At 47.6% G+C, this 23,437-nt stretch overlaps 1 protein-coding gene across 2 annotated transcripts in view; it reads right to left on the bottom strand.

Annotated features, from left to right (window-relative positions):
• The window catches only part of CLCN6 (chloride voltage-gated channel 6), a 29,408-nt gene that overhangs the window by 4,642 nt on the left and 1,329 nt on the right, over positions 1–23,437 (bottom strand). Inside the window, exons 3-22 of one of the 2 annotated variants that reach the window (XR_012497061.1) lie at positions 20,915–20,980; positions 20,504–20,569; positions 18,098–18,164; positions 14,537–14,643; positions 13,874–14,000; positions 13,155–13,222; positions 11,886–11,944; positions 10,948–11,080; positions 10,273–10,386; positions 9,838–10,004; positions 9,153–9,279; positions 6,646–6,772; positions 6,218–6,371; positions 5,928–6,087; positions 5,732–5,838; positions 4,538–4,724; positions 3,512–3,669; positions 3,167–3,289; positions 1,353–1,460; positions 1,106–1,231 (exon numbers count right to left, since the gene is read on the bottom strand). Coding sequence is in view for 1 of the 2 variants with exons in the window: in XM_019756293.2 (XP_019611852.2) it covers positions 1,106–1,231; positions 1,353–1,460; positions 3,167–3,323; positions 3,512–3,669; positions 4,538–4,724; positions 5,732–5,838; positions 5,928–6,087; positions 6,218–6,371; positions 6,646–6,772; positions 9,153–9,279; positions 9,838–10,004; positions 10,273–10,386; positions 10,948–11,080; positions 11,886–11,944; positions 13,155–13,222; positions 13,874–14,000; positions 14,537–14,643; positions 18,098–18,164; positions 20,504–20,569; positions 20,915–20,980 (2,385 nt within the window). In the remaining variant the exon portion in view is untranslated. Of the gene's footprint in view, positions 1–1,105; positions 1,232–1,352; positions 1,461–3,166; positions 3,324–3,511; positions 3,670–4,537; positions 4,725–5,731; positions 5,839–5,927; positions 6,088–6,217; positions 6,372–6,645; positions 6,773–9,152; positions 9,280–9,837; positions 10,005–10,272; positions 10,387–10,947; positions 11,081–11,885; positions 11,945–13,154; positions 13,223–13,873; positions 14,001–14,536; positions 14,644–18,097; positions 18,165–20,503; positions 20,570–20,914; positions 20,981–23,437 lie in introns of both variants that reach the window. The other variant, XM_019756293.2, reaches the window with a different exon arrangement.

A 23,437-nucleotide genomic window follows, 5' to 3' on the forward strand; every position in this document is an offset into this window, starting at 1 on the left:
AAGTAGAGTGTAAGAGTTTAGAGAAACAGTTTTTCCTAAATGGTCATTTTCCACAGTTGCTGCACTGACACATCTGTCACGGGTGTGGGTGCCCCACCCTATAAACTGTGTTGGGACTGTCAGTGCAGTTGTGTTTCAAGGAACACAATTTGATCCACTGCAATAAACCCGCGTCAGACCCAGCTGTGTGTGCCAGCGTTCCGCTGTCCGACACTTTTGCTCTAGAAAGGTGTCACTTGCTGCAGGGCAACCTGACGACACGTATGGAAAGCCTCAAAAGGGTGACGACGGCCGTGAAATTGAAGTACATATCCCACAATACAAAGCTACTCAATAAGTAACTGGATGGCCATATAACAGAGTGTTATCGAGCCACGGAAATATTTCAAGTGAAAGTTTTCTGCCGTTGAAAGTAATTTTTTTATACATTGAGTGAAAAATTAGGGTATTAAACAGTATAAGTAGTGGTAACATTTTCACTGAAACTTGATACGTAAAATGTCTATTTTGAGATGCAGAGAAAAAAGACGCAGGCTATACCTTGGAAAATTAACATGACGACCTCTGTAGGATCCGGTCTGGTATTTTGTTTGCTTATCTATGTTTTATTTTTCTACAAACAATATTGCATAAGAAAAAAATAGAGTTGTAAAAAGAAAAACTGGAAGTCTCCATCTTTTAAAACTCCCCAAGTATTTTGCTCGAAGTTCTCTCATTTAATGTTACAAATGCCCATAATAGGTGGGGAACTGACCCTGACCAGCTGGCAGGTCAAGGGTGAAGAAGAGAGCCGGCCCTAAGTGAGCCGCTGGTGACATCTGCTGGCCATGCAGGACACAGCGTATAAGAAACACAAGAGGGACCGGTTTTGAAGCTACAGGAGGTTCCACCTGCCCACTCTGTCCCCTCATTCTTACTGCTCCGGAAGCTGTCGAGGTTTGAATCTGAGAAACCTCCCTGTGGGAATCTGATGTGTGCTCTGGGCTGAGAAGCCCTGACTCACGCAGCGCTGTGGCTACAGGTCCTTTCTAGAAGGTGGGGATGGCCAACAGGCTGGCGCAGCTGCAGGCCCGCGGACTCGCCTTCCTCCACTGAACTGACTCACCTCTCCCACCGCATTCACCACTGGTAAGTGCCGGAGGCCCATAGTTCTGAACAGGTTGAAAACTTGGGAGACGTGGGTGTTAGGTGACACAGTGAAGGGAGAAGGGTTCATGTACGGGGTGACGTCCTGCAGAGGTAAGACAACACAAGTTACCTGGGGCGGGTTTTGCCCTGAGCAGGAGGAGACGCAGACAGACAAGCGGTGGGCCTTTCCCACGGCCCCGTCCCAATGGGACGGCCCCTCTCACCACGATCATCCGTGGGTTCAGCAGTGTCAGGTCCAGGTCGTGGATGTCAGGGTACCGTGGGTAATCCTCGGCCATCTCGGCGTAGGAAAGACGCGGCTGGCTGGCGCTCTGCAATCCCAACAGAGACACTGTGCTTGCACCGAGCACAGCAACGGGCAGGGTCATAACGACAGCCCCTCCCTCTTTCTGCCTGTGTCCGCTCAGCTGAGAGTGAGGCGGTGCAGACCAGGGCCAAAACGAGTGCTCTGGAGTGACATGTAGTGATCCAAAGCTATTTCCTAGCTGTGTCACCCGGGCAAGTCTCCTAACCTCTCTGAACCAGCCTTTCTTCATCTGTAAAGCGGGCACGGGTTATTCTGAAGTTTAAACGAGCAAAGTGCTAACAAATAGAGAGCTGTGTGGGTTGACTGTGTCCCCCCTCAAAAGAAATGTCCAATTCTTAACCCCTGGTACCTGTGAATGAGGCCTATTGGAAATACAGTCATAAGGTCTTAAGATGAGGTCATACAGGATTAGGGAGGGCCCTAAATCCAATGACTGGTATCTTTATAAAAAGAGGGGACACACACAGGGACAAGGCCAGGTGACAAGGAGGCAGAGGTCATGTCTACAGTAGGAACGCCAAGGATGCCTGGCAACCACTACAGACTATAAAGGAAGGAAAAAAGAGGCCTCCCCTGGAGCCCCCAGAGAGAGCACAGCCCTGCAGACACTGGGTTTTGTACCCCAGTCTTGGGAACTATGAAAGAATACATTTCCATTGCTTGAAGCCACCCAGTTTGTGGCAGCTACATACAGCAGCCATAGGAAACGCACACCATAGCTTGTTACTGTCCCTCCATTCTGAGTCTCCTGGATTTTCTGTCAGCTCTCACTGCTGCCGACTGTCACTGGGCACCTGGGCCACCGCCACAGTGCTGGTCACTGCTCTGCCCCATCTCCCTCCCCTTAACTCCGCTCTGTACATGGCTTTCTCCGTCACCACCCAACTCTCAGAGCTGTATCAGGCCAGCTCTGGCTGCTTTCTGCGTGCCGGCAAGGCTCTGTAACCTGGCCCATTTCACTCTCCTAGTCCCCTGCTCCTCACGTCACCTCTGCTCCACTTCCATTGCGGCTGGTCCTCCCCACAGACCACACCCTTAAGACCCAGCAATTCCACAGTGGCTCTTTCTGTCCTGCCACATGTTAGCTGCTCTTCCATATGCCAGCTGAACCACGAGTGACCTCAGGCTGGCCTCCCAGGGGCCAGACCCAAACCAGGAGAGTCAGTTTGGAAAAGCTAGGTCTCAGAGCAACTTGTTTTTCAGTCCCCTTTTTCAGGCTCCATCTAGAGGGACGAAGTGTGTGAGGGTGAGCAGGTCTCAGATCACTGTAGGACCACCTTGAACAACACACCCAGCCCAGCCCTGCTTCTCTCTATAAAAACCAAGTGAAAGAGAAAGAAGAAACTGCAGGGAAATTCATGGGAAGAATGAAATTTCTTTTGATAACAAATAAGAAAGTTCATTCATACCAGAAACTGAAAAGCAGAAACCATATTAAAAGCCTGCAGGCCGGCAGAATGTTGCCTGACAACCGGTGCAGTGACCAAGTGGAGAATGATTGGGGGAAACTCCCCCTCCACCCCACCGCTTAATGTCACCCAGGGACATGCTGACTGCAACGCAGGGAACCGGGGGCTACGCGTGCCCCTCAACAGCAGCCCACTGGCCATGGACTCCCAGTGTGCACCTCTCCTCCCTGAAGTACAGGGCTGTGTGCCTACCACCCTCGTGCCTTCCAAAATCCTGGTTCGGACAAGAAGAGAGACGTACCGACTGACTTTCAGAATAACAAACTCCTCGGACGAGCAGGGTGACCAGTTGAGACCGAAGGATGAGGCCGTGGAAGGTCAGAGGGCGGAAGCGTTCCTCCATGGTCCAGTCTTCACTTGGGGACTGGTCAGGGTATAGGTTGGGGTAGGGAGTGTATCTGTTACATAAAAACCAGACGCTGCCTAGTATAGCCTCAGCAGGATTGCTTCTCTTCCACATCCTCAACCCACTCCCCAAATTCCCCCAAAACTCAGGAGCTACCTGCCACCGCCCGAGCAAAGGGCTGAGCCTTCCTGGACCCCGCAGGCTGGTGGCGCCTGCTGGTGGGGGGAGCTGTGCTCTCACCTCCGCTCCAGCATCTGCTGCAGGAGGTCCTCCTTCTCGGCTGGCTCCTCGGAGGTTCCGTGCTCGTCACACATATTCCGCAGCTCACTTGACGGGTAGGACTTCATGGATTGGCTGCGTCTGCGCTGCTCGCCGGCTCGGGTGAGGATGCTGGATTTCTGTGGATGGGGACGTGACAAAGGCAGGTTTCTACTCGGGAGCCCGTGGCCTGCTGCACGTGGGCACACCGACACAGCATCTACTTGGCTTGAGGATTTGGGTGACGGTAAGGGTCAAAAGCACATGCTGACACAGGAACTACGAGAAATCTTCGCAGTGGCTCAGGGGCTGTGAGTCACAGTACCTCTTGGAGCCACAGGGCTTGTCGCAGACCCCAAGGTGTCTACCAGCCCACCGTCCTTTGATTTGGGACCAGCGCCTCAATTTTCCAGTGGGGAGCAAGCCCTCTGCCATGTCATGTCTTGGTGGGACTGTCAATCTGTGTGCTCCCCAGCCCCCAAAGTCAAGGGGTGGGCACACGACCCAAGTGAGGCAAAGGGACTCTCTTGCTGCCTGGATTTTAAATTGAGAGCAACCTAAGGACAGAAGAGCTGATGCCGAGGCCTCCCAGGGCCCTAACGGGGGTCCTGTGGCCACGTACACCTGAGCACACAGTTTCGGGTCCTTTTGCTTTCCGGTCAGTCCTGTCAATTACTTTCTTTTTCCCCCAGGTAGGCCAGAGTGCATTTCTGTTGTTTGAAACTCCAGAACCCTCCCTGTTACACGTTGCACACTGTCAATAATGAATCATGAAGAAGACTGATTAAAAAACTAACAATTCTGTCCATGTGCTGACTGGGAAAATGGACCCAGGTCTTGTCCCCAGGGCCTGACAAAGTCCACACTCGCTGTCACACGGAATGGGCTGCTTTCCCCTAAGAGTAACCAGGGCCACCCATCTGTGGGGTGTGGTTAGCACGAGCTCGGTGAGCACCAAGGAACCACCTGCCAGCGCTCACCCGTTTCCTCTCGGGCTGTTTCCTTTACCTTGAACTTGATGTTGTTACTGATGAGTTGGTTGCCCTTCATGAACTCCTTCTCATTGCCCCGGTTCTCGGTCACCACCGGGAAGGCATGGTGGACGGTGGTGCGCAGGATGCTGACCAGAGACTGGATGCGGGTGTGCGGGTACACGTAGGTCAGGTTGGGCTCCATGACGTCACTGGCTCTCAGCCTGGGAGGGAGGGAAGCCATCCAGCAGCATGACAGAGCCCACAGCACTTGACGGAGCTGCACTGGCTCCCCGGCACCGCCTGGACCACCTGCGGGGCCTCTGGTGAACTTCGCTAGCATTTCCGTCCACACAGGTTTCCCTTTGTACTTCCATCCCCTTTGCAGCCATCAGACCCGTGGGCCTGTATTCATCCCTCCCTAAATATGAAAACCCCTGCACCTTGAGCCCATCCACTTGCCCAGGGGATCGGTCATCCCCTCCCTAGCGCTCTAGGGTACATTACCCATTGAATTGCTAATTATGACTAGAATAAAAAATAAAAGGTTTGGGTGCCCTTTAGACCAGGGATGGCACCTGCAGTCCACAGGTCAAATCCCCTGGTTGGCTCATTTACATATTGCCTATGGCTGCTTCTGCCTTACAAAGAGCTGGAAAGTTGTGACAGAGACCTCAGGTCTGCAAAGCTGAAAATATTTCCTCCCTGCCCCTTTACAGAAGTTTGCTGACTGCTACAGTAGACCATAAGGGCGATGTGTGACACCCAGACACAGGAGGCCCAAACTATGTGTGGGCTGATGGGTAATTTGGTGATTATGCCTGGAAGAACCACTGCTGATCGTATGCCAGTCCCTCAGGCACACATGTCGCAATCTAGTTCTCACAGGGCTCAGCAGACCCTTAAACATTCAATCCCAACTCGGACTTTATGCAGAGGCCGCACTTCTATTTAACCAGAATGCCACAGGAGCCAAACAAAACCATGGAGCGGCCGCGCCCACCTCAGACCCCACCCTGCTCCTTGGTCTCCTGCCCCATCCTAGCTCCCAGCCACACTGTAACTGTTCAAAGTTCCCAAACACACGTCTGCTGTCTTAAGGACCTTCCCGTTATTTACTGTTTCATTTAATTCCCACCCAAGAATTTAAATCACCATTTCCTACCCTAATACATTCTTTGGGCCCTAGAGTTTATAAATTCTGAGATATGCAGAGAAATCATGGCCTCACTTGTCCATCTCCACTTGTGTCTCCCATTCCAGAAGCGGCACTCCTCGCAGGCCCACGTGGATGTCGTAAATTCCCTTATTGAAAAAGTCCCCTGTCCATTTGGCCACCTGAAACAGAAAGCCAAGACGTGGAAAGAGGCTGATGTGGGGTGAACCTGGCCCTGAACCTGAAAGATGCCTAGAAGGGGAGCGCTCACCATCAGAGTGATCATGATGGGAAGCCCATAAGTGATCTCATTGGTAGATTCAATCAGGATGACCGTGAGACTGATGGTCATTCGGACGACCCCACCCAAGAAAGCCGCGGCACCAATCAGGGCAAAGGTCCCTGAATAGATATGGCCCAATCCAATGTAGCTGGTGAAGAAAGAAACCGAAAACGTGGCTTAGAATCATACTGGGGCTATGGTTCAAACACTCGGGCATGTGTACACATGTGCATGCTTAGACACACACACACACACACACACACACACACACACGGTACCTTTTGAGGACATTGGCAACTAAACGTCCAAAAGCAGCTCCACACAGCAGAGAAGGCACAAAAAGGCCGCTTGGAACAGAAATGCCGTAAGTCCAACATGCAAGCAAGAAATAGAGGACGAAGAACAAGGCCAAAGAGATGGGACTAAAGGCACCTGCAAGGCAAGGACGGCCATGAGAACCATTACCAGATGCTGCCGCGGCTCCTCCCAGATCCTTCCGTGCCCCAACCAGGTCACCTCCAACACTGAGGCAGAAACTCCAGTCTTGTCTGGATTGGTATTAGAGGGAAAGCCCTGTTCTTGCTCAGAACGCAGGGCAAGCCTGGCTGTGTTTGAGGGCCAATGGAGGGTCAGAGGAATAATAACCATTTGTTCTCCGCAGACAAAAACCGAGCACCTGGGAGTGGGTAGGTGCACAGACACTCACCATCCTGGTGGAAGAGTTGAAGGATGGCAGACTCCTGGGGATTGAAGAAGAGTGTGGCCATGTCATTGTAGGTCTCATTGGGACAAAAAAAGGTCTTGATACTTGAATTCACGTCTTCTGATGTGACCTAAGAAACACGAATCCAAGTCAGTACAAGGTCAGTGAGCACGTACTACCTGACCGTGGCACTCGAGCCCTCAAGTGGGAGGTCCCCAGCTAGGTCACCAGTCTGGCTTGCCAGCTTTTCCCAGGAAGTCAACAGGCAGCAAAACATAGATCTATGCCCAAGAGTAAGGAGCCAACTGATATTGTAGTCCTTGCATTTTGAGAATGAATGAATCAGGATGAGGGCCCTTGTTCATTTACATTCATAGTGAAAATGTCACTACAGTTATGATTCACCACGGATTCGACCCTGCCTCCTCTCCTAGTGCTAATTTTGTAAGCGATGCTGCTGGAAGCCTGGCCCCAGAACCCCACGGACTGGGGGGAGATGAGGCAGATGACAGACAGTGGCTGGGAGCTGACAGGTTTGTGGAGGAGCTTCCAAGGTACTGCTTGACTTAATGCCCCAACTTTGGTTCCAAATGGAAAATGTCTCCACTCTGCAGAAACCTGGCGCAGACACCGTGCTCCTGGCTGCCTCTCCCCGAGCTCCACCTGGCTGAACACAATCCCAACTGGAAAAAGAGAATTTCTCCCCATTTCAGATGTCTCATTGTCTCCATCTTTTGTGTGGGAAGATGCGATCCTGGTGCTGCCTGACTCGTCAGAGGGCAAGGGTATCTGGAGTATGACAGTCCCTGCTTTCTACTTGATGGTGCACGGCAGTATGGGGGTGTACTTCTCACCTATCACTGGGCATACAAATAGAGAGCGTTATTACAAAGCTCATTAAGAATACGGATTTTCCTTGGATTCAATTCTACTGATGCTGTAGAGGTGCCCTGATGTGGGACACTGTAACAATACCAGGTGGGTGGTGGGTTTGTATAATCCTTGTACCAGGTGAACCTGGCTGGGCAATACAGATGGATGAGGGCTGCCATAGGAAACAGGACAGCGCCCCCTATTGGTGGAACCTGACAGAGGAGACACATGTCTGCATACATTTCACGTAACAGTGTCCTGTGCACAAGCTGAGACTATAGGGCCATAACCAACACATACAGTGTTTCCCAAACCAGTCTGGAGGCACAGCAGGCCTGAAGGCTCCCTGGAAAGAATTCTGTGGTCAAACGCATTGAGAAGCATCAGAACGCTTGTTGGAAATCAGAGTATCCTCTAAAAGCAGAGCAGAAGCTCCATAATCAGAGGGATTTGACACTCTCCCGTGACCTTGGGGAAGGTCATTTTGTGACGCTTCAGCTTCCTAATCAATAAAATGGGAAGAATACCTACTTCATGCTAGAAGTTATTTGGTCGAGATTTCACTTTGCCTGCATTTTCTTATCTGTAAAATGGGATAACACTACTAACCCACATGGTAGCGGTGAGGACTTATGGGCCACCTGGCAGAAAACAGACATTCCAAACACTCACAGCTCTTGTTGGAATTTTAAGGGTCCTAGGAAATGTTGCATTAAAGAAACCTATTTAATTCTGCTTAAGCCATTTGACCACAGAATCCTTTCCATTTGTTTTGGAATCATATAAATCAATGTTCCTTAGCACACATTTTGGGAAATCCTGGCCTGGTAATGACGTGGCCTTGGGAATAACTAGTAACAGGGGTCAGCAATTTTTTTCCTGTAAAGGGCCAGATAGGAAATATGTCAGACTTCGCAGGCCACATATAGTCCCTATCGTATATTCTTTTTCTTCTTTTTCAAATCTTTAAAAATGTAAAAACCATTCTTAGCTGGGGGGTTACCCAAAAACAAGCAGTTGCCAAGAGTCAGGTATGGCCTGTGGGCTGTAGTTTGTGGACCCTGATCTGACACATTCTAGCTGTTCACAGACTGGTCCTGGCAACCATCTAAGACAAAGGCCTCAAAGGGGCGTGGAGTGACTCGAGGGGCTACTCAGGGGCACCAAGAAGACAGGTGCTTAGACAGCACTTCCAAGGCTCCACCCTAGAAGCAAGAACCACACAGCTGCTGACCACAGTCCAGCTCTCAGACCCACCGGGTTGGACCCAAAAAGCCCAGGGTAGAGTAAGTTGGTGCCACCTTTCAGGTGTGGAGAGCTAGAAGGGTAAACTGACGCTTGGAGAAGCAGCAAATGGTCCATTTCCCCAGCTTCTGATTCCAATTAGTTTTGCTCAGCACAGAGAGAGAGAGAGAGATAGGGAGAGGGGGGTGGGGGGGAGAGAGAGAGAGAGAGAGAGAGAATCCCCTTCAATGATAACCAGGACTGTTCACAGAAGTGAAAAAGAGAGACAGTACATATCCTCTCTTAGGTCAAAAGGATAGTACACATCCATTAGTTTGAAACAGACACATCATACATTTCTGGATTCTTCTTCTTGTGGGTGTAGGACAAAGGTAGCAGGTACACTGGGTTACCTGGAGCAGGAACGAGTCATTACCGATTTGACTCGAAGATGACATCTGGCGGCATTCTCCTAACACCATCGAGGCCACAAACACCACCATGGTGGTTACCAGAGATACCAACAGGCTCTCGAAGACTCTAGAAGGCAAAGCACAGCTGTTACTAGGCAATCAAAAAGACACCCGGTCTTGGGAACTCAAAAACACACCCCACCTACCCCCCAAGCCTCATCTCCCCAAATAGCATGCGCAGTAGACCCTCATCAGTCAACATGTGCAGAATCTGCCAGCGATTTGCTGCGTTCCAGCAATTTCTGTGCAAAAAGTGGGTAGCCAGGGACGTGGGCTGCTGCATCTATATCATCTCTCTCTGAGGAACAAAATGGCCTTTCATTTTAGGTCCCGGGGGCGAGAGTCTCACTGACCCTTCTGACTTTGTCACGTGTCCTAGTGGCAAGTCAGGAGAGGTGAGGGGTCAACCAACAACTCTGATAAAAATTAAGCTCAGGCTCAGCCTCTCGGCCTGGCTGAGAAGTATAGGAGATTTATGAGCCCAGCTACATTCTCAGTCTTAGACAGGAAGTCAAAGCCGGTGTGGCAAGCAGGGTCTGTTCCCGTGGTCGCCTCCCGTGGGGGAGACGGCCCACACAAAGCACAGGCAGCCACGGCGGGCTGAGGGAGGCGACTGCACAGGTACCTGACGAGCTTAGGTTTCGGGTGCACGTTTCGCATACGGTACTTTGCAAGCCTCTTGTTCAGACAGTTGAATGTGGCTCCCAGGAGGCCCCCAATGACCCCCATCACGACGAAGAAACCCAAATCCATAGCTGTCCAGAGATGACATTTTTTATCAGAGTCAGAGCACTGAGAGAAGGGGCAAAGGGAAGGAGAGAGAAAAACCATAGTACCCATGAGAACGGGAAGGTACAGAAGCAGAGCAGACAGATGCAAGGGGCAAGGCTGGCTTCTCTCTACAAGAGCCAATGGCAGGGCTGGAATCCTGCCTGCACTGAGCAGGTGGCCATGCACTGGAAGCTGTACCTACCCTTCTGACCACTTGTCTCTGGTACTTTACTTAAGAGCAATTGTCATGGGTCAACTAAGAAATTCTGGGGGGAAGGACAAAACGTACCTTAAATTCGCCAAAATTCAGCAATCCAGGGAGCTGGAAGGATCCCCAACTTCCAAACTGAATCCCAGAACGAAAGAAGTTGAGGGTGAAGGTGGCAGACATGGAACAAAAGAGCTAGGGGACAGGGGACAAAATCAAGAACATTCAATAGTAACAAGTCCTACTTTCTCCCTGACACTTCCTCATAGAACCTACGGCTCCACACGGAAAACTGTCAACTCCAGGACTGCTATGGGGTCCCGGCAACCACTGCACTGCAGACAACCCCAGTGTGAAGTTCCCCTTCCGGCAGCCTGTTGTGAGAGCCTATTCACTTACAGCCAGTTATGGACCAGTAAACACAGGAGGAAGCGCACGCTACTCTGAGGGAGGAGATGGGGGTTCAAGCCTGGGCTGCCGCTGCCTGCCTGACGACCACAGCCCATTCCATGTTTGTACATCAGATGGTTCATCAACAGAGGATAAGGGCCGTCTCATGTGGGGATGGGGAGGGCATGAATATGGAAAGGCCATAGTTCGGCAGTTAAAGGTGTCTAGAGCTAAGAAATTTCCAATATAATCAACCATCCCGGTCTCATCAAAACTACAGGCAAATGTATCAAGTAGGATATACCCAGTTCAAAACTGGGATGTGGTTAAGCTTAGGAGAAGGTTAGCACCGAAGGTTCTCCTCACCACTTTCCACGTGAGCCCTTGATTCCAGAAGGACGAGCCTTCCTCCAGACTGAACAAGGTCCCCCCAATGGGAGCCCCAAAAGCTGCAGCAACGCCGGCAGCTGCCCCTGCTGATACAAAGTCCCGCTTGTCTCTGAGGAGAGAAGACAGTTCACCTCAGATGGTTCGCCCGAGAAAGAGCCCCTGGGCCACAGAAAGCAGTTTTTCACTTCCCTTACCCTCCAACGTTTTATCTCGGGATCCATGAAGTCGGGGCTTATGAGGGCAGGTCTCTGGTGAGGCTGACTCGGCAGCAAATACGGTTCACCTGAGAGCCAGACACCCTCGCCAGCCTGAGCTCCTCCAGGTGGAGGGCCCCCTGACGTCAGTCTACTCTGCACATGGAATCGCAGCCCCAGCTCAGCCACTGCTGAGTCGTTCTCACCAAATCTTCCCCCCACAAAGCCACGGCATCAGTGAAAATGTCAAACTGCAGGTTACATCTTACAGTAGCAGGTAACAAGGACTTGCGGGGACACCAAGATGAGAAGGCGGATAGCTCTGGCAGTGAGCCAGGACAGTTTAACACGCACAGATACCACCGGGTGGGAGGACCGAGAAGAGCACCTTCTCACCCAGAAATGGGGGAGACCAAGTACATCGCTTTGGCATATGATATACGTTTTTGATGAAATGCCTGTGTTTTTAATTTCCATGGCCTGAGATGGTTCCAGGACGTGTGGCATGACAGAACAGAAGCCATTGATGCCAGCCTGGCCCTTGTGCTTCTTATTTTCAGAAGAATAACTCAAAGTCCACCTTCTTTCTGACGCCGGGTCACGAGCAGCCTGCCCAGGAGGGCAGAGACCCTGAGCCAGCTACAGCGAGTATTGGGGCTGAGGGGCAGTACACGAACAGGTGGTTTTTCAAAAATAACCCAATGCCTAACCTTTCCGTACCTGTCACTTCGGAAGTAGGGGAAGTTAATCTGGATTTTCCGTAAGGAGATGCTCTGAAACTGAAACAAGAGAAAACGATGTCAGAAGGGGGCCCACAGGGACCAAAGCTGCAGGAGCCCACAGCAGTGGGCAGCCCCCTTTGCTTGAGTATACCTAGACAGATGTGCTACAAGAAAGAAAAATCCAGAACAGCCTCCCGGAAAAAAAGAAGTTACTTTGGGGAGGAACTTCCTTTCCTGCCCCCAAGTCTAGAACCTTTGAACATTGCATTTTGTTCATAGTCAACAAGTCAGAAAGAAAAAGGGGGAGGAAACAGCTGAGAAAACTGTTGGGAGCCACGAAAAGCGGCTACAGAAGATAAAGTCACTCCTGCTCCGGGGATGGTGGAAAGGAAGCGGCCCCACGTGCCAGCTTTCAGTCTGTCCAACAAATGCTCACGCTACCGCCCAGCCCCAGCTTGGGCTCCTTCCACCTCTCAGCTCACTTCCAGGAGGCCAGGTGCTTGACATGAAGGAAAAGAGGCAGCAAGAGAGAGACCAAAACATGGGCTCTGGACCAGAGCCGTCTCTCCTTTGCTTCGACCACTATGACAGTCACTGTGTCCCCTCAGAACGGGAGTGGTACACGTCCACAAGTGATAGATCACGAGGAACTGAGACTTCTCAAACCTGCAGCCCGGAACCTGAACTAGTCCAGAAGGATGGGCGCTTTGGAGTCCTGAGCTAGCGCCTCACCCTCTCTAAGGCTGTTTCCTATTCTGAGAATGACGAGGACAATTAAACCCTTGAGGTGGCGTCAGAGAAAAAAGGAGTCGGTACATGGAGAGTGTGGCCTGAAAGCACCGAGCTGTTACTATTCCCGGGCTACTTCAGACCTGTGCCCAGAACCACCTCAGATGTGCTTCCAGCCCCTTGGGATTAGGCAGCAGAGCTGACCCACTCGGCCACCTTAGGTAACGATGCTGGGCAATGGCCATGGGAGCACCAGGTGACTTTCATCTGAACAGACCTTTTCCATGTCCCATTTCTGCTCCTAGGACTCAGCTGGGCTTTGTTACAAACCTCACGGTACCAGTTACTGGCTCCCCCGGGTGACGAGCCACATAGTTTTCACATCAACTCAACTGACATCAGATTCCGAAGCCATGTTAGGGCGCTCCCAACAGACTTCTCCCAACTGAATCGCAGACATGACCCTAGGACATGCCTCTGCCCGGGAAACCACAGAGGGGGATGCCCCTTCCCAACCCATCAACCCATCAACCCTTACCTGAGGGAGGCCAGCTCCCACCACTGCTCCACTGTGGATCATGGGCCCTTCCTTCCCCACAAAGAGCCCTGGGAACAGGTGAAGAAGGGGAGGCCATCAGTCAGCACAGAACAATCTCTAGGTCAGGAGACCTTTGCTACGTAAACCGTTAATTCTCTTGACAACTAAAAATCGGAGATGATCATGTGACTTTATAAGAGAGTGAGTCAAATTCCCATCAAATAAGAGGAAATACTTTTCAAACTCTAAATTGGGCACCAACAAACTACAGCTCATGGGCCAAGACAGGCTCGCTGACTCTTTGGACAGTCAGATAGCTGAGAATGGTTTCTATATTCTTACATGGATACGTTTTAAATGGTTATGTTAGTTTAAGTACCTATAAAATACCTTCCATTTTGCCTTTTGACCCACAAAGCCTAAAATACTGACTGTCTGGCTGTTGACACAAAAATCTCACCAACTTTGCTAAAAGCTAACACCAACTAGCTGGTCGTTCTATTTCAAAACTGAATGGTGAGTTTGTCAGAGGTCTCTGAATGGTAACTTACTCTAACAGTGTCTGCATTTAAAAGAAAAACAAAACCTATCAACAAAAAGTGCAGCGATCTGTTTGAGGGCGGGCCCTCCAAGCCTACCCGACTTCATTTACACTTAATGCTTCTCCTCGTCTTGTCCCTTGAACACCTGAAAGTCAGAGTCTGAAAGGCCCTCCTTACCTCCAGCCACACTGAACAGCACTCCAAACGCTTTGCAGAGCAGGGTCCGAAGACGGACGATTCCGGGCACCTTCACGCCATTCAGATAGCATTTGATCTCAGGTATTCCAGAACCTGCAGCCACTGGCTGGCGGGGAAAATGGGCACACTGTATGCTCAGATCTGTTAGCCCTATGGCCTACCCTCGACAAGCTCCCTACAGAGGGCGAACTGACTTCTTCATTAGCACCAGCACCCCCTGGCCACACCCGGGGTTTCTGGGAGCATGTGCACTTCTTACGAGTCCCCAGTGATTCAGTATCACCTGGGGAGCCATTCAACAATCCATGCAGGCACCCCACTTCCGCAGATTGATCTCATTCATTCGAGCTGGGGCCAGGTATCCAAGTTCATTTCGAAAGGTCCCCAGGGGATTCCAATGTGCTCCCAAGGTGGAGAACCACCCTCCTAACCTAGATTTTTCCTCTTGAATCTCACCGGAGGCCTGAAACCTTTACTTTCAGAAACATCTCTAAGTGGATGGGAAGACACTTTCTGCAGGAATCTATACGCGTATTCCAAGTCTAATTCAGTTCTCTCTGACATTCCAGAAACGGAGTTGAGGAGAAAGAAAGCAGGATCCCAAACCTTGTAAGCTAAAAGGCAGCACCCACACCACCTCACCTCAATTAGGACAAGAAGGCTCCCCAAGAAGACAAAGGTCAAGTTGAAACCCAAGAGTTCAAGGAGGGACAGGGCCAGGCAGCCCTTCAGGCTGCATTCCTCCACCGCTACGGAAACTGGGTCAAGGAAGAACTGCTGGCCAGGTCGCCGGGGGAGCTCCTGCAACCACGTGAGCCAGTGCGGCGTCTCCTCTTCTAAAGCATGCTGGCTGCTTACCGCTCACCTTCTTGTTCTCCACATACAAAGTTAGTAAAAACTGCCTGAGATGGTGTTTTACATTAGGAACCATTTTTAATTATGAAATGCTTCACTCATTACAAAAGGTAACCCTTTGCTTTCAATAAACTATCCTCTTTTTAAAATCCCATACCCCACAGCCCTGGCTTTTAACAAATCTCAACATGATGCCATATTGAGGCAGGTTAGTTAGCATGTTGTTAGGTAGACAGGGAGGTCCCTGGTGGAATAAACCAGACAGATATATTCTGCAACTTCAGGTTTTGAAATCACTCCTTTGCTCCAGGACAAGCGCCTTGAGGTTAATCATAAAATTCCTTTTGGCCCCCAAAACGGAGCAGATCTGATAGATAAGAGTGGATTATTTTGCTAATTCCTTCAGGATGGGCTAACAGAACAAACCTGGTAGACAAATTCCATTAAAAGGCGCCAGCCCCCTTCCCCAAACAGGCAAGGGAAGGTATAAAAGTAAGAACTTTTGACTCAGTCACTGGGCACTCCCATTCGGGACCCCCTCCTGCTCGGGAGCCTGACCCTTTGCTTTCAATAAACTGTCCTCTTTTTAAAAAGTTCTCGCCTCTCCTTGGTCCGTGTTTCCATTCTTCGGTCTCACGAGACACAATCCCATCACTCACTCACACAAAAATCCCCTACGTCATTTGGGGACTCACAGAGACATATTCCTACATCAATATTTGCTCCAGGTATTTTTTAAAAACTAAAACATGAAGTACCATTAAAAAAAAAACAACACCTTTATGTTTCTGTCCCTGTCTCCCCTGGGAGAAACCACTAACCTGAAATTATTGTGCATCCTTCCCCCTGAAAAAGGGGCCACAGATTAAACCCGACAAGCCCAGGAGACTGAAAATAACCATGTAAGATGGTCTGAACATAAACAGTCCTAACTAAAAGTGAGTCGTGGCCGGTAGTCACATCCTTGGCCTGTAGCTTCCTTGACAAAGGTCAGTCTTTATCTTAAGTGAGCCTGTCTGTTGTCTTTTTGCATCTAAGACAACATACCCTTGGACTGTCACAGAGTAATCCCTTTTTCCGGACCCTCCAGGGGGCACAACCCACCACACCAGAGCAGGAAACTACAAAATCCCCCCGTTATCTTGTTTCCCAAATACTATCTCTATGTGCTGTAAAATGCTATTACCTATCCTATACCCACCAATCTAAAAGAAGTGTGTGTCTCTCCATTTCACTTTTTATCCAATCCCAGAGATTTCCCCGCTTTGCTTTCTCCCGTCCCCTTAATCTACAACCATGGATTTCACGTCACCCTCCTTCTTTGATTCTAATGTATAAAATAAGCTGCAAAACGGCCATTTTCTGGAGCATTTTTCTCAATCCGTTGAGACTTTGCTTCTCGGATATTGCCATCAGTTTGGCTCAAATAAACTCCTATAAGCTTTTTCTTAGGCTGGATGTTTTTCCTTGACAAATAATACAAATGAAGCCACTTTGAAATGGAGTCAGAGCTGCTATTTAGAGGACTGCCTCCCGTCTGACTCCTTAAACATTTGGAATGTTAAAACTGGGCAAGTTAACCTTTGGACGGGGCCTAAAGCAGCACTGTATTCCAGACAATTGTTTGCAAAAATAACAAGAAAGCTGACGTGACTACCAGACCTTAACTGTTCTGTAGAATTAGCATTACTATGTCAGCTTATCTGCACCTTATAGATAGTCCGTCCTTAGCTTACTGACACCCAAAGAAATTTCTTCCTTCTATTCATGTAATTGTTCCCCTTCCCTTTATCATAAATACCCCTTGCCTTTGCCTCCTAATCCGAACACTGTTAGGTTTCTGCCTGAATCAGTGCCACCCAAATAGCTATTCTTTTGTTGCCCCTCACTTTGGCTTTGTATTTTTAGGATAACACTTGTATATTTTCCTATGTATCCATACTGTTCTATGTTTCTAAAATTAAAATAATAGTGTTGTATTTTAGGTACATATGACAACTTCCCTTTTTCTCTCCGTCAACATTAAGTTTTTGAGAATTAGCCATGTCGATCAATACACTCAGTTCTGGTGCATTCATTTGAACTGCTGCATAAAATTAGATCATATGAACATACCACAATTTTCCCATGTTCCTACTTGGTGTGAATCCAACCTTCTGCAACCATAAAGCTACAATGGACATCTTTGTAGATGTCTAAGGTCCACAGCTGGGAGAGGAATTCCTAAGCCATAACCTTCTTATTTATTCAATTTTCATTTCCTTGATCACTGTGAGGTGGGCACTTCCCCACGGGTTTACTTACGGGCCATTCAATTTTCCTCTTCTGAGAACAGCCTGTTCTCATCCTTTGCTAAATTTTCTATTGGGCTGTTTGGGCTTTTTTTCTTAGAGCTGCCATTCTTTCTAGTATATTTTGGATATGAATTATCTGTCTCTTAAATGCATAGCGAACAACCTCACTGAGGCTGGGGAGTTGTTTTCCACCTTTGTTATGGTGTTTTATTTCTGTTGTTGGGGGGTTTTTGTTTGTATGAACAGAGCACTTACTTTGATGTGGTCAAGTTTACTGATCTTGCACTTTGCGCCTTCTGGAGTTTTAAGAAATGATTCCCTACTCCTGACATCTTACAGCCTCCTAAAGTTTTGTTTTGCCTACTTATAGCTTCAATCCATCTGGAATTAATTTATAGCACAAAGTAGGAATCTAATTTTATATTTTTCCAGCTGGATGACCAATGCCCCAGCATCTTTCATTAAGCAATCCATTTTTTCCTCACTGATTTATAACACTAACTCTGTTATAAATTTACTGTTTACATTTACTGCACTTCTGTTATAAATTTACTCTGTTTACATTTACTGGACTTCTGTACACGTACAGGCCAGTTCCTGCCTCCCTATTATTATCCATTGTCTAACTGGGTGTTCCTGCACTAATGTGATACCATTTCAATTACTGTATCTTAAATTATATAAGTTTTGACATCTAGTCAAGTTCCCCTGCTTGCTGTTCAAGACGATCTCAACTACTTTTGGCCCTTTACTCTTCCACCCAAATTTAGGAAGAGAATTTTTTGAGTTCCACAAATATTCTATTAGAATTTTCACTGAAACTACATTGAATTTAGAGACTGATTGGGAAAAGCAGGCATCTTGGCTGTTTGTGTCTTACCAACCACGAATGTAAGTCTCTCTATTTATTAAAGTGTCCCTTTTGTGTCCTTCAGTGATAATTGAAAATCTTAAAGCCAAATGGCTAATAAATACTACTGTCTCGTTTCCAGACAAGAAAGCCACGTCAGGGACTGCTGACATCCGGGAATACCAAGAACGGTGAAAAGGATACATGTCTGTACCACTCCAAACTTGAGCTGGGTGAAGAGGCGCACAAAAAAGTCCACGAAGAGACCCACCTGTGAAAAGCAAGCGAGCCGTCACACAGCTTTCCCCCGCTGGGTTACAGGCACTCGCCCTGAAAGCACCGACTTGCCCACCGCATTTACGGCGGCTGGTCACACGCACCTGCGTTGCTCACCAGCATTGGGTGAAGGGGCTTTCGTTAGTCACCCTGGTTCTCCAGGAGACCCCGCTCCAGCCTGGCCCCACCACCCGCCAAAGAACAAAAGCTATGTTGAGAAGAGGAGAGGAAGACAAAGAGGGAAGGGATGCAGAAAAAAGATGTGAGACCAAGGCAGACCATCCGTGATTAGAAAGTAATAATTCGGAGCTGTGTGAGAAACTGCTCAGCTGTTTTCAAAGGCAGTTTCAAAAGAAAACTTCCAAAATGTCTTTAGTGATGCTTAGTTGGATAAGCACACAGCTTAGGGTATTACTTTGCATAACGAGGTTCACTTAGGTGTATATGGGTTTTGCATGTGTGTTATTACTATTTTATATAGTACGTCACTATTTTGACTTATGTCTTATACAGTCAATGGTTTCCCTGGTAAATAAGAGAAAACCACTTAAGTTGCACTACACCCCTCTCGAAAGTCCCTACTCTGGGCTTAAAGGAGAACTGGAAAGACCTCTGATTTTGTAGATTCAGGATCAAAGGTTTCATGCCTTTAACTCTGGATTCCCCTCAGGCCAATGCCCAGAGGCTTTTAAGTATTGAAGCAACTAAGTGGTGACAGATCAAAGGGTAGGAGAGCCAGGAGCAGGAGGAACAGGTTGCTCCATTATAAAGGCGGATATTTATACAGACTACACAGTGTTCGTCACTGTAAGCCTAGTTACTGCCCAAAATAATTAAATCACCCAGCTTCCCCCCCAACAATGGTATCCATCAGAATGTCACCAAAGACACTGCTACATGCCATTCGTCTTAACTAGCAAGATATTCCTTGACTTCTGAATTTACTATGGTAAAAATTTGACAAGTGCCATGAAAATAAAAAGGGCGGTAGATTCTTGTGGCTATATTATATTAAATGTGTTTAAATTTTACGGGTATATCATGCAGAGTTAAGTATGAGACTTGTGGTCACTCCTAGAGAAAGGTGACAAATAGGCTGCTGTTTAGGAACATATATAGCCCCCGTTATGACTGAATATTTGTGTCCCTCCCCCTAAAACTCATACATTGGAATTCTAACCCTCCAATATGATGGTATCTGGAGGTGGGCCCTCTGGGAGGTGGTTAGGTCATGAGGGTGGAGCCCTCATGAATGGGATTAGTGCCCTTATGACAGAGACCCCAAAAGGGAAGGGGCTGGGGGAGGGCAAAACAGGTGAAGGGGATCAACTGTACGGTGATGGATAGTAACTAGACTTATAGTGATGGACACTGTGTAGTATATACAAATATGGAATGATAATGTTGTATACCTTAAATATATATAATCTTGTATACCAATCTTACTATGATAAAAACAAAACAGAGAGATTCCAGAGACCTTTCTTGTCCCCTTCTACAATGTGAGAATGCAGCAAAAAGATGGCCATCTATGAACCAGGAAGGAGGCCCTCACAGACACAAATCTGTTGGCACCTTGATCTTGAACTTCCTAGCCTCCAGAACTAGGAGAAATAAATGTCTGTTGTTAAAGCCACCCAGTCTATGGCATTTTTGTTATAGCAGCCCAAATGGACAACCCCCTGTTCCAATCTAACACTGTAGTGACAGAAAATCAGATTTGACATGTATTAATATCATTCTGTCTGCTAACTTTCCCAGCTTTCCTTCGGTAAATCAGCAGTTATGGTTCCAGACTTTGTGCTACTCTAACCTCGGGCAATGTTTCATCATCTTTTCTTGTCGGTGACTCAACTGTGACGGTGGACCCCATGCCTCTGCCCACCAGCAACGTGCAGGGAAGAACCCCAGGGCAGCACCATCAATTCACGGAGATCTACCTGTCCTGTTTACTGGCACTTCGTGCTAAAGAAAGGGCATACTGTTCAGTTCTGCTCCCACCACTTTGCTTTTTCCCTACAGAGTGACCTCAAGGTCCACTAAGTACTCTCCCTCCTATGGTATCTACCTGATGGACCACACCATATCATAGAGACAGGACTGGACCACACCTTTGAGTGCTTTACAGGCTCACTTTCACTTCATAAAGTGAAAGCAAAAGAGAAGTATGAAAAACAGTGCAGGCTATTAATTTAAAAAAACAAACAAAAAGAAGGGAAAAAGATAAGGCAGTCTCTGTTATAATGACCAACAACTTATTCACCAGGCTGGAGCTTGCCCTCTGACCCCTTCCACCCCTCTGGCCCACCATCTTCCCATGTTCCGCCTGCTCACCAGCCCAGTGCAGACTCCGATGGCAAACACCACCATCCACTTCACCGCCTCATACCTGCGACCTTTCTGTTCATAGGAAAAAAATGACTCAGTTGGTTACAGGGTTATGTTGGCAGCATGGAAGGAATACATTCTTGGTCAACCATTTTGAGTCAATTTCACATGGGCAACAAAAATGGCAAAGGTGATGTCTGATACGGAGAGTGTTTTACAATGCAAAAATAATAAACTTGAGGGGGCTTGGCCAGTGGGTACTCTGGTTGGCAGGACAAAGGTCCAAGGAATAAATGCCAGTATCTCACGAAAGGGGTTAAAAGGCCAAGAGACAAGGGTATTTACAGGAGCATTTAGAACTGAAAGACAGACTGTTACAAGACCTACTCAGTCCCAGGAGAGCAATAAGGGACTCACCTTATTATCCATGGTCTCCAAAACTTCCAGGTAAGGGTCATTGATACAGCGATCATAATCCAAACTCTGAAAGAGGGACATGTGGGTAACAAAGTCATAATGTGGTATACGATCCCATTTTGAGGAAACGAAATTAAGATGATTTGTGTGTCAGCATACATAAAGCAAAAACATCTTGGAAAACGGTTAACAGTGGTTACCTCTGAGTTGGTATTTTAGGAGGGGTTCCCATCTGGGTATTGTTTGAACTTTTCATAGGAAACATGGTGTACTTTTTACATTTGAGAAAAAAATTTTTTTTCCTGATTACAAAACAAAAAACCACAGTCAGTAAAAAATAATTCTGCTGGGAAACTAGACTCACCCATGAGTGACTATATATATCAGAGACCACACCTTTGAGTGCTTTACAGGCTCACTTTCACTTCATAAAGTGAAAGCAAAAGTATGAAAAATAGTGCAGGCTATTAATTTTAAAAAACAAACAAAAAGAAGGGAAAAAGATAAGGCAGTCTCTGTTATAATGACCAACAACTTATTCACCAAAATCACAAATATATATGTTTGTTTTTTTTTAATCAAGTGAGTGACATCACATTCTAGGAACAAACAGGGAAAGAAATCAAAATGTTGAAAAATATGAATAGCCTTCGTACCAAATATTTAGAAATTACTGGCCAATTATTTGCTTGATGGTTTTGTCTAATAATGCTATGACTTCACAAATACTTAAAAGGTTTATGGATGTCCAGAACAGGCAATTCTATAGAGACAAAGTAGATTCATGGTTTCCTAGGATCAGGGGCAAGGAGAATGGGCAGGGACGCTAATGGGTACAGGGTTTCTTTCTGAGGTGATGGAAATGTTCTAAAATTGATTTGGCAATAGTTGTACAACTCTGTGACTACACTGAAAAATGCCATTCAATTGTACACTTTAAATGGATAGGTTGTACAGCTCATTAAACTTTTTAAAGGGACATTTAGAAACAATTGCAGTGCCAGAACATCAATCTTTTTTTTTCTTAAAGAAGTCAGTTGAGAGCCTGACACTTTGTAAACATGTACCAATGGGCTATATGATGCTATTAAAATCAGATATTCTTATTTCTCCTTTGCCACAACTAACTTCCTTCCTTTTATTTCTGCTGTGTATGTTGCTCTTTGCTTTGGGAGACTAGCAAATTTAAAAAAAAAAATTTTTTTACAGATGCCCTGTAGGGCTGCCTGTGGTTATGAGCAAAATGGCGCCTGGCCAAGGAAGCAGGTGGGGACTGAAATGCAGCCCAAATTCAAGCAGGAGGGACTCCTAGTGCTCACACAGAAAGCACCTTCAGGTGGCCCAGAGGGGTAGCCCTTTTTATCTAAGTCCTCTGCTCTGAGGGGTGCCTTTTCCTAACTCAAAAAAGCAATACAGGCTCTGTGACCTGCATGAAAACATTACTGTTTGTTAATGACACCGTCTCACAGATAGGGAGTTATTATACTTCAAGCCATCTATGAGAATGGATGTCAAAAAGGGGAGTCTAGCATCTTGTAAGACCCCCAACCAATCAAAGAAAGAGTCAAGTATGTACACATTTTAGAAAGATTTTCAACAGAAGGGTTTTCTAGCTGAGCCTTGATAAATACAATCTGAGCAGTCTTTTCTGATTAAGTGCCTAGCTAAATTTGGTGTTACACAAAGCAAATGTTCTCAAGAAGCTCCAACTCAGAAGACAGCTAATTAAGAAATATTAATTAGGGCCGGCCAGGTGGCTCAGGCAGCTCAGGCAGTTAGAGCTCCATGCTCCTAACTCAGAAGGCTGCCGGTTCGATTCCCACATGGGCCAGTGGGCTCTCAACCACAAGGTTGCCAGTTCGATTCCTCGACTCCCGCAAGGGATGGTGGGCAGCGCCCCCTGCAACTAGGATTGAGCGCAGCACCTTGAGCTGAGCTGCCGCTGAGCTCCCAGATGGCTCAGTTGGTTGGAATGTGTCCTCTCAACCACAAGGTTGCCGGTTCGACTCCCGCAGGGGATGGTGGGCTGTGTCCCCTGCAACTAGAAAGCGGCAACTGGACCTGGAGCTGAGCTGCACCCTCCACAACTAAGAAATAACTTGAAGCTAAACAGCACCCTCCACAGCTGGGATTGAGGGGACGATGGCTTGACTTGGAAAAAGGGCCTGGAAGTACATACTGTTCCCCAATAAAGTCCTGTTCCCCTTCCCCCCCAAAAAAAAAATCTTAAAAAAAATAAAAAATAAATAAGTTAAAAATAAAAAAGGTAAACAGGAAAGATTACCTAAAAAAAAAAAAAAAGTCTGTGTGTTAAGTTTCACTCCTGCAGTGTTGGCCTTACTAAAACACACATACACACCGGCTAAGAGTCCCTTGAAATAGGGAACTAAAAATCAAGAACATTCCAGAGAGAAGCTGCGTGAGCAGGAAACAATCTTCTGAAAACTAAGTTCTCTCAAAAGAGTAGCAAGGTCTACTGGCCCAAGACCTGTTATGAGCATACACCGTCACTGGCTTTGTCTC

This window comes from Rhinolophus sinicus, linkage group LG06, assembly GCF_036562045.2.
Source record: "Rhinolophus sinicus isolate RSC01 linkage group LG06, ASM3656204v1, whole genome shotgun sequence".
In the NCBI taxonomy this organism is placed as follows: Eukaryota; Metazoa; Chordata; class Mammalia; order Chiroptera; family Rhinolophidae; genus Rhinolophus; species Rhinolophus sinicus.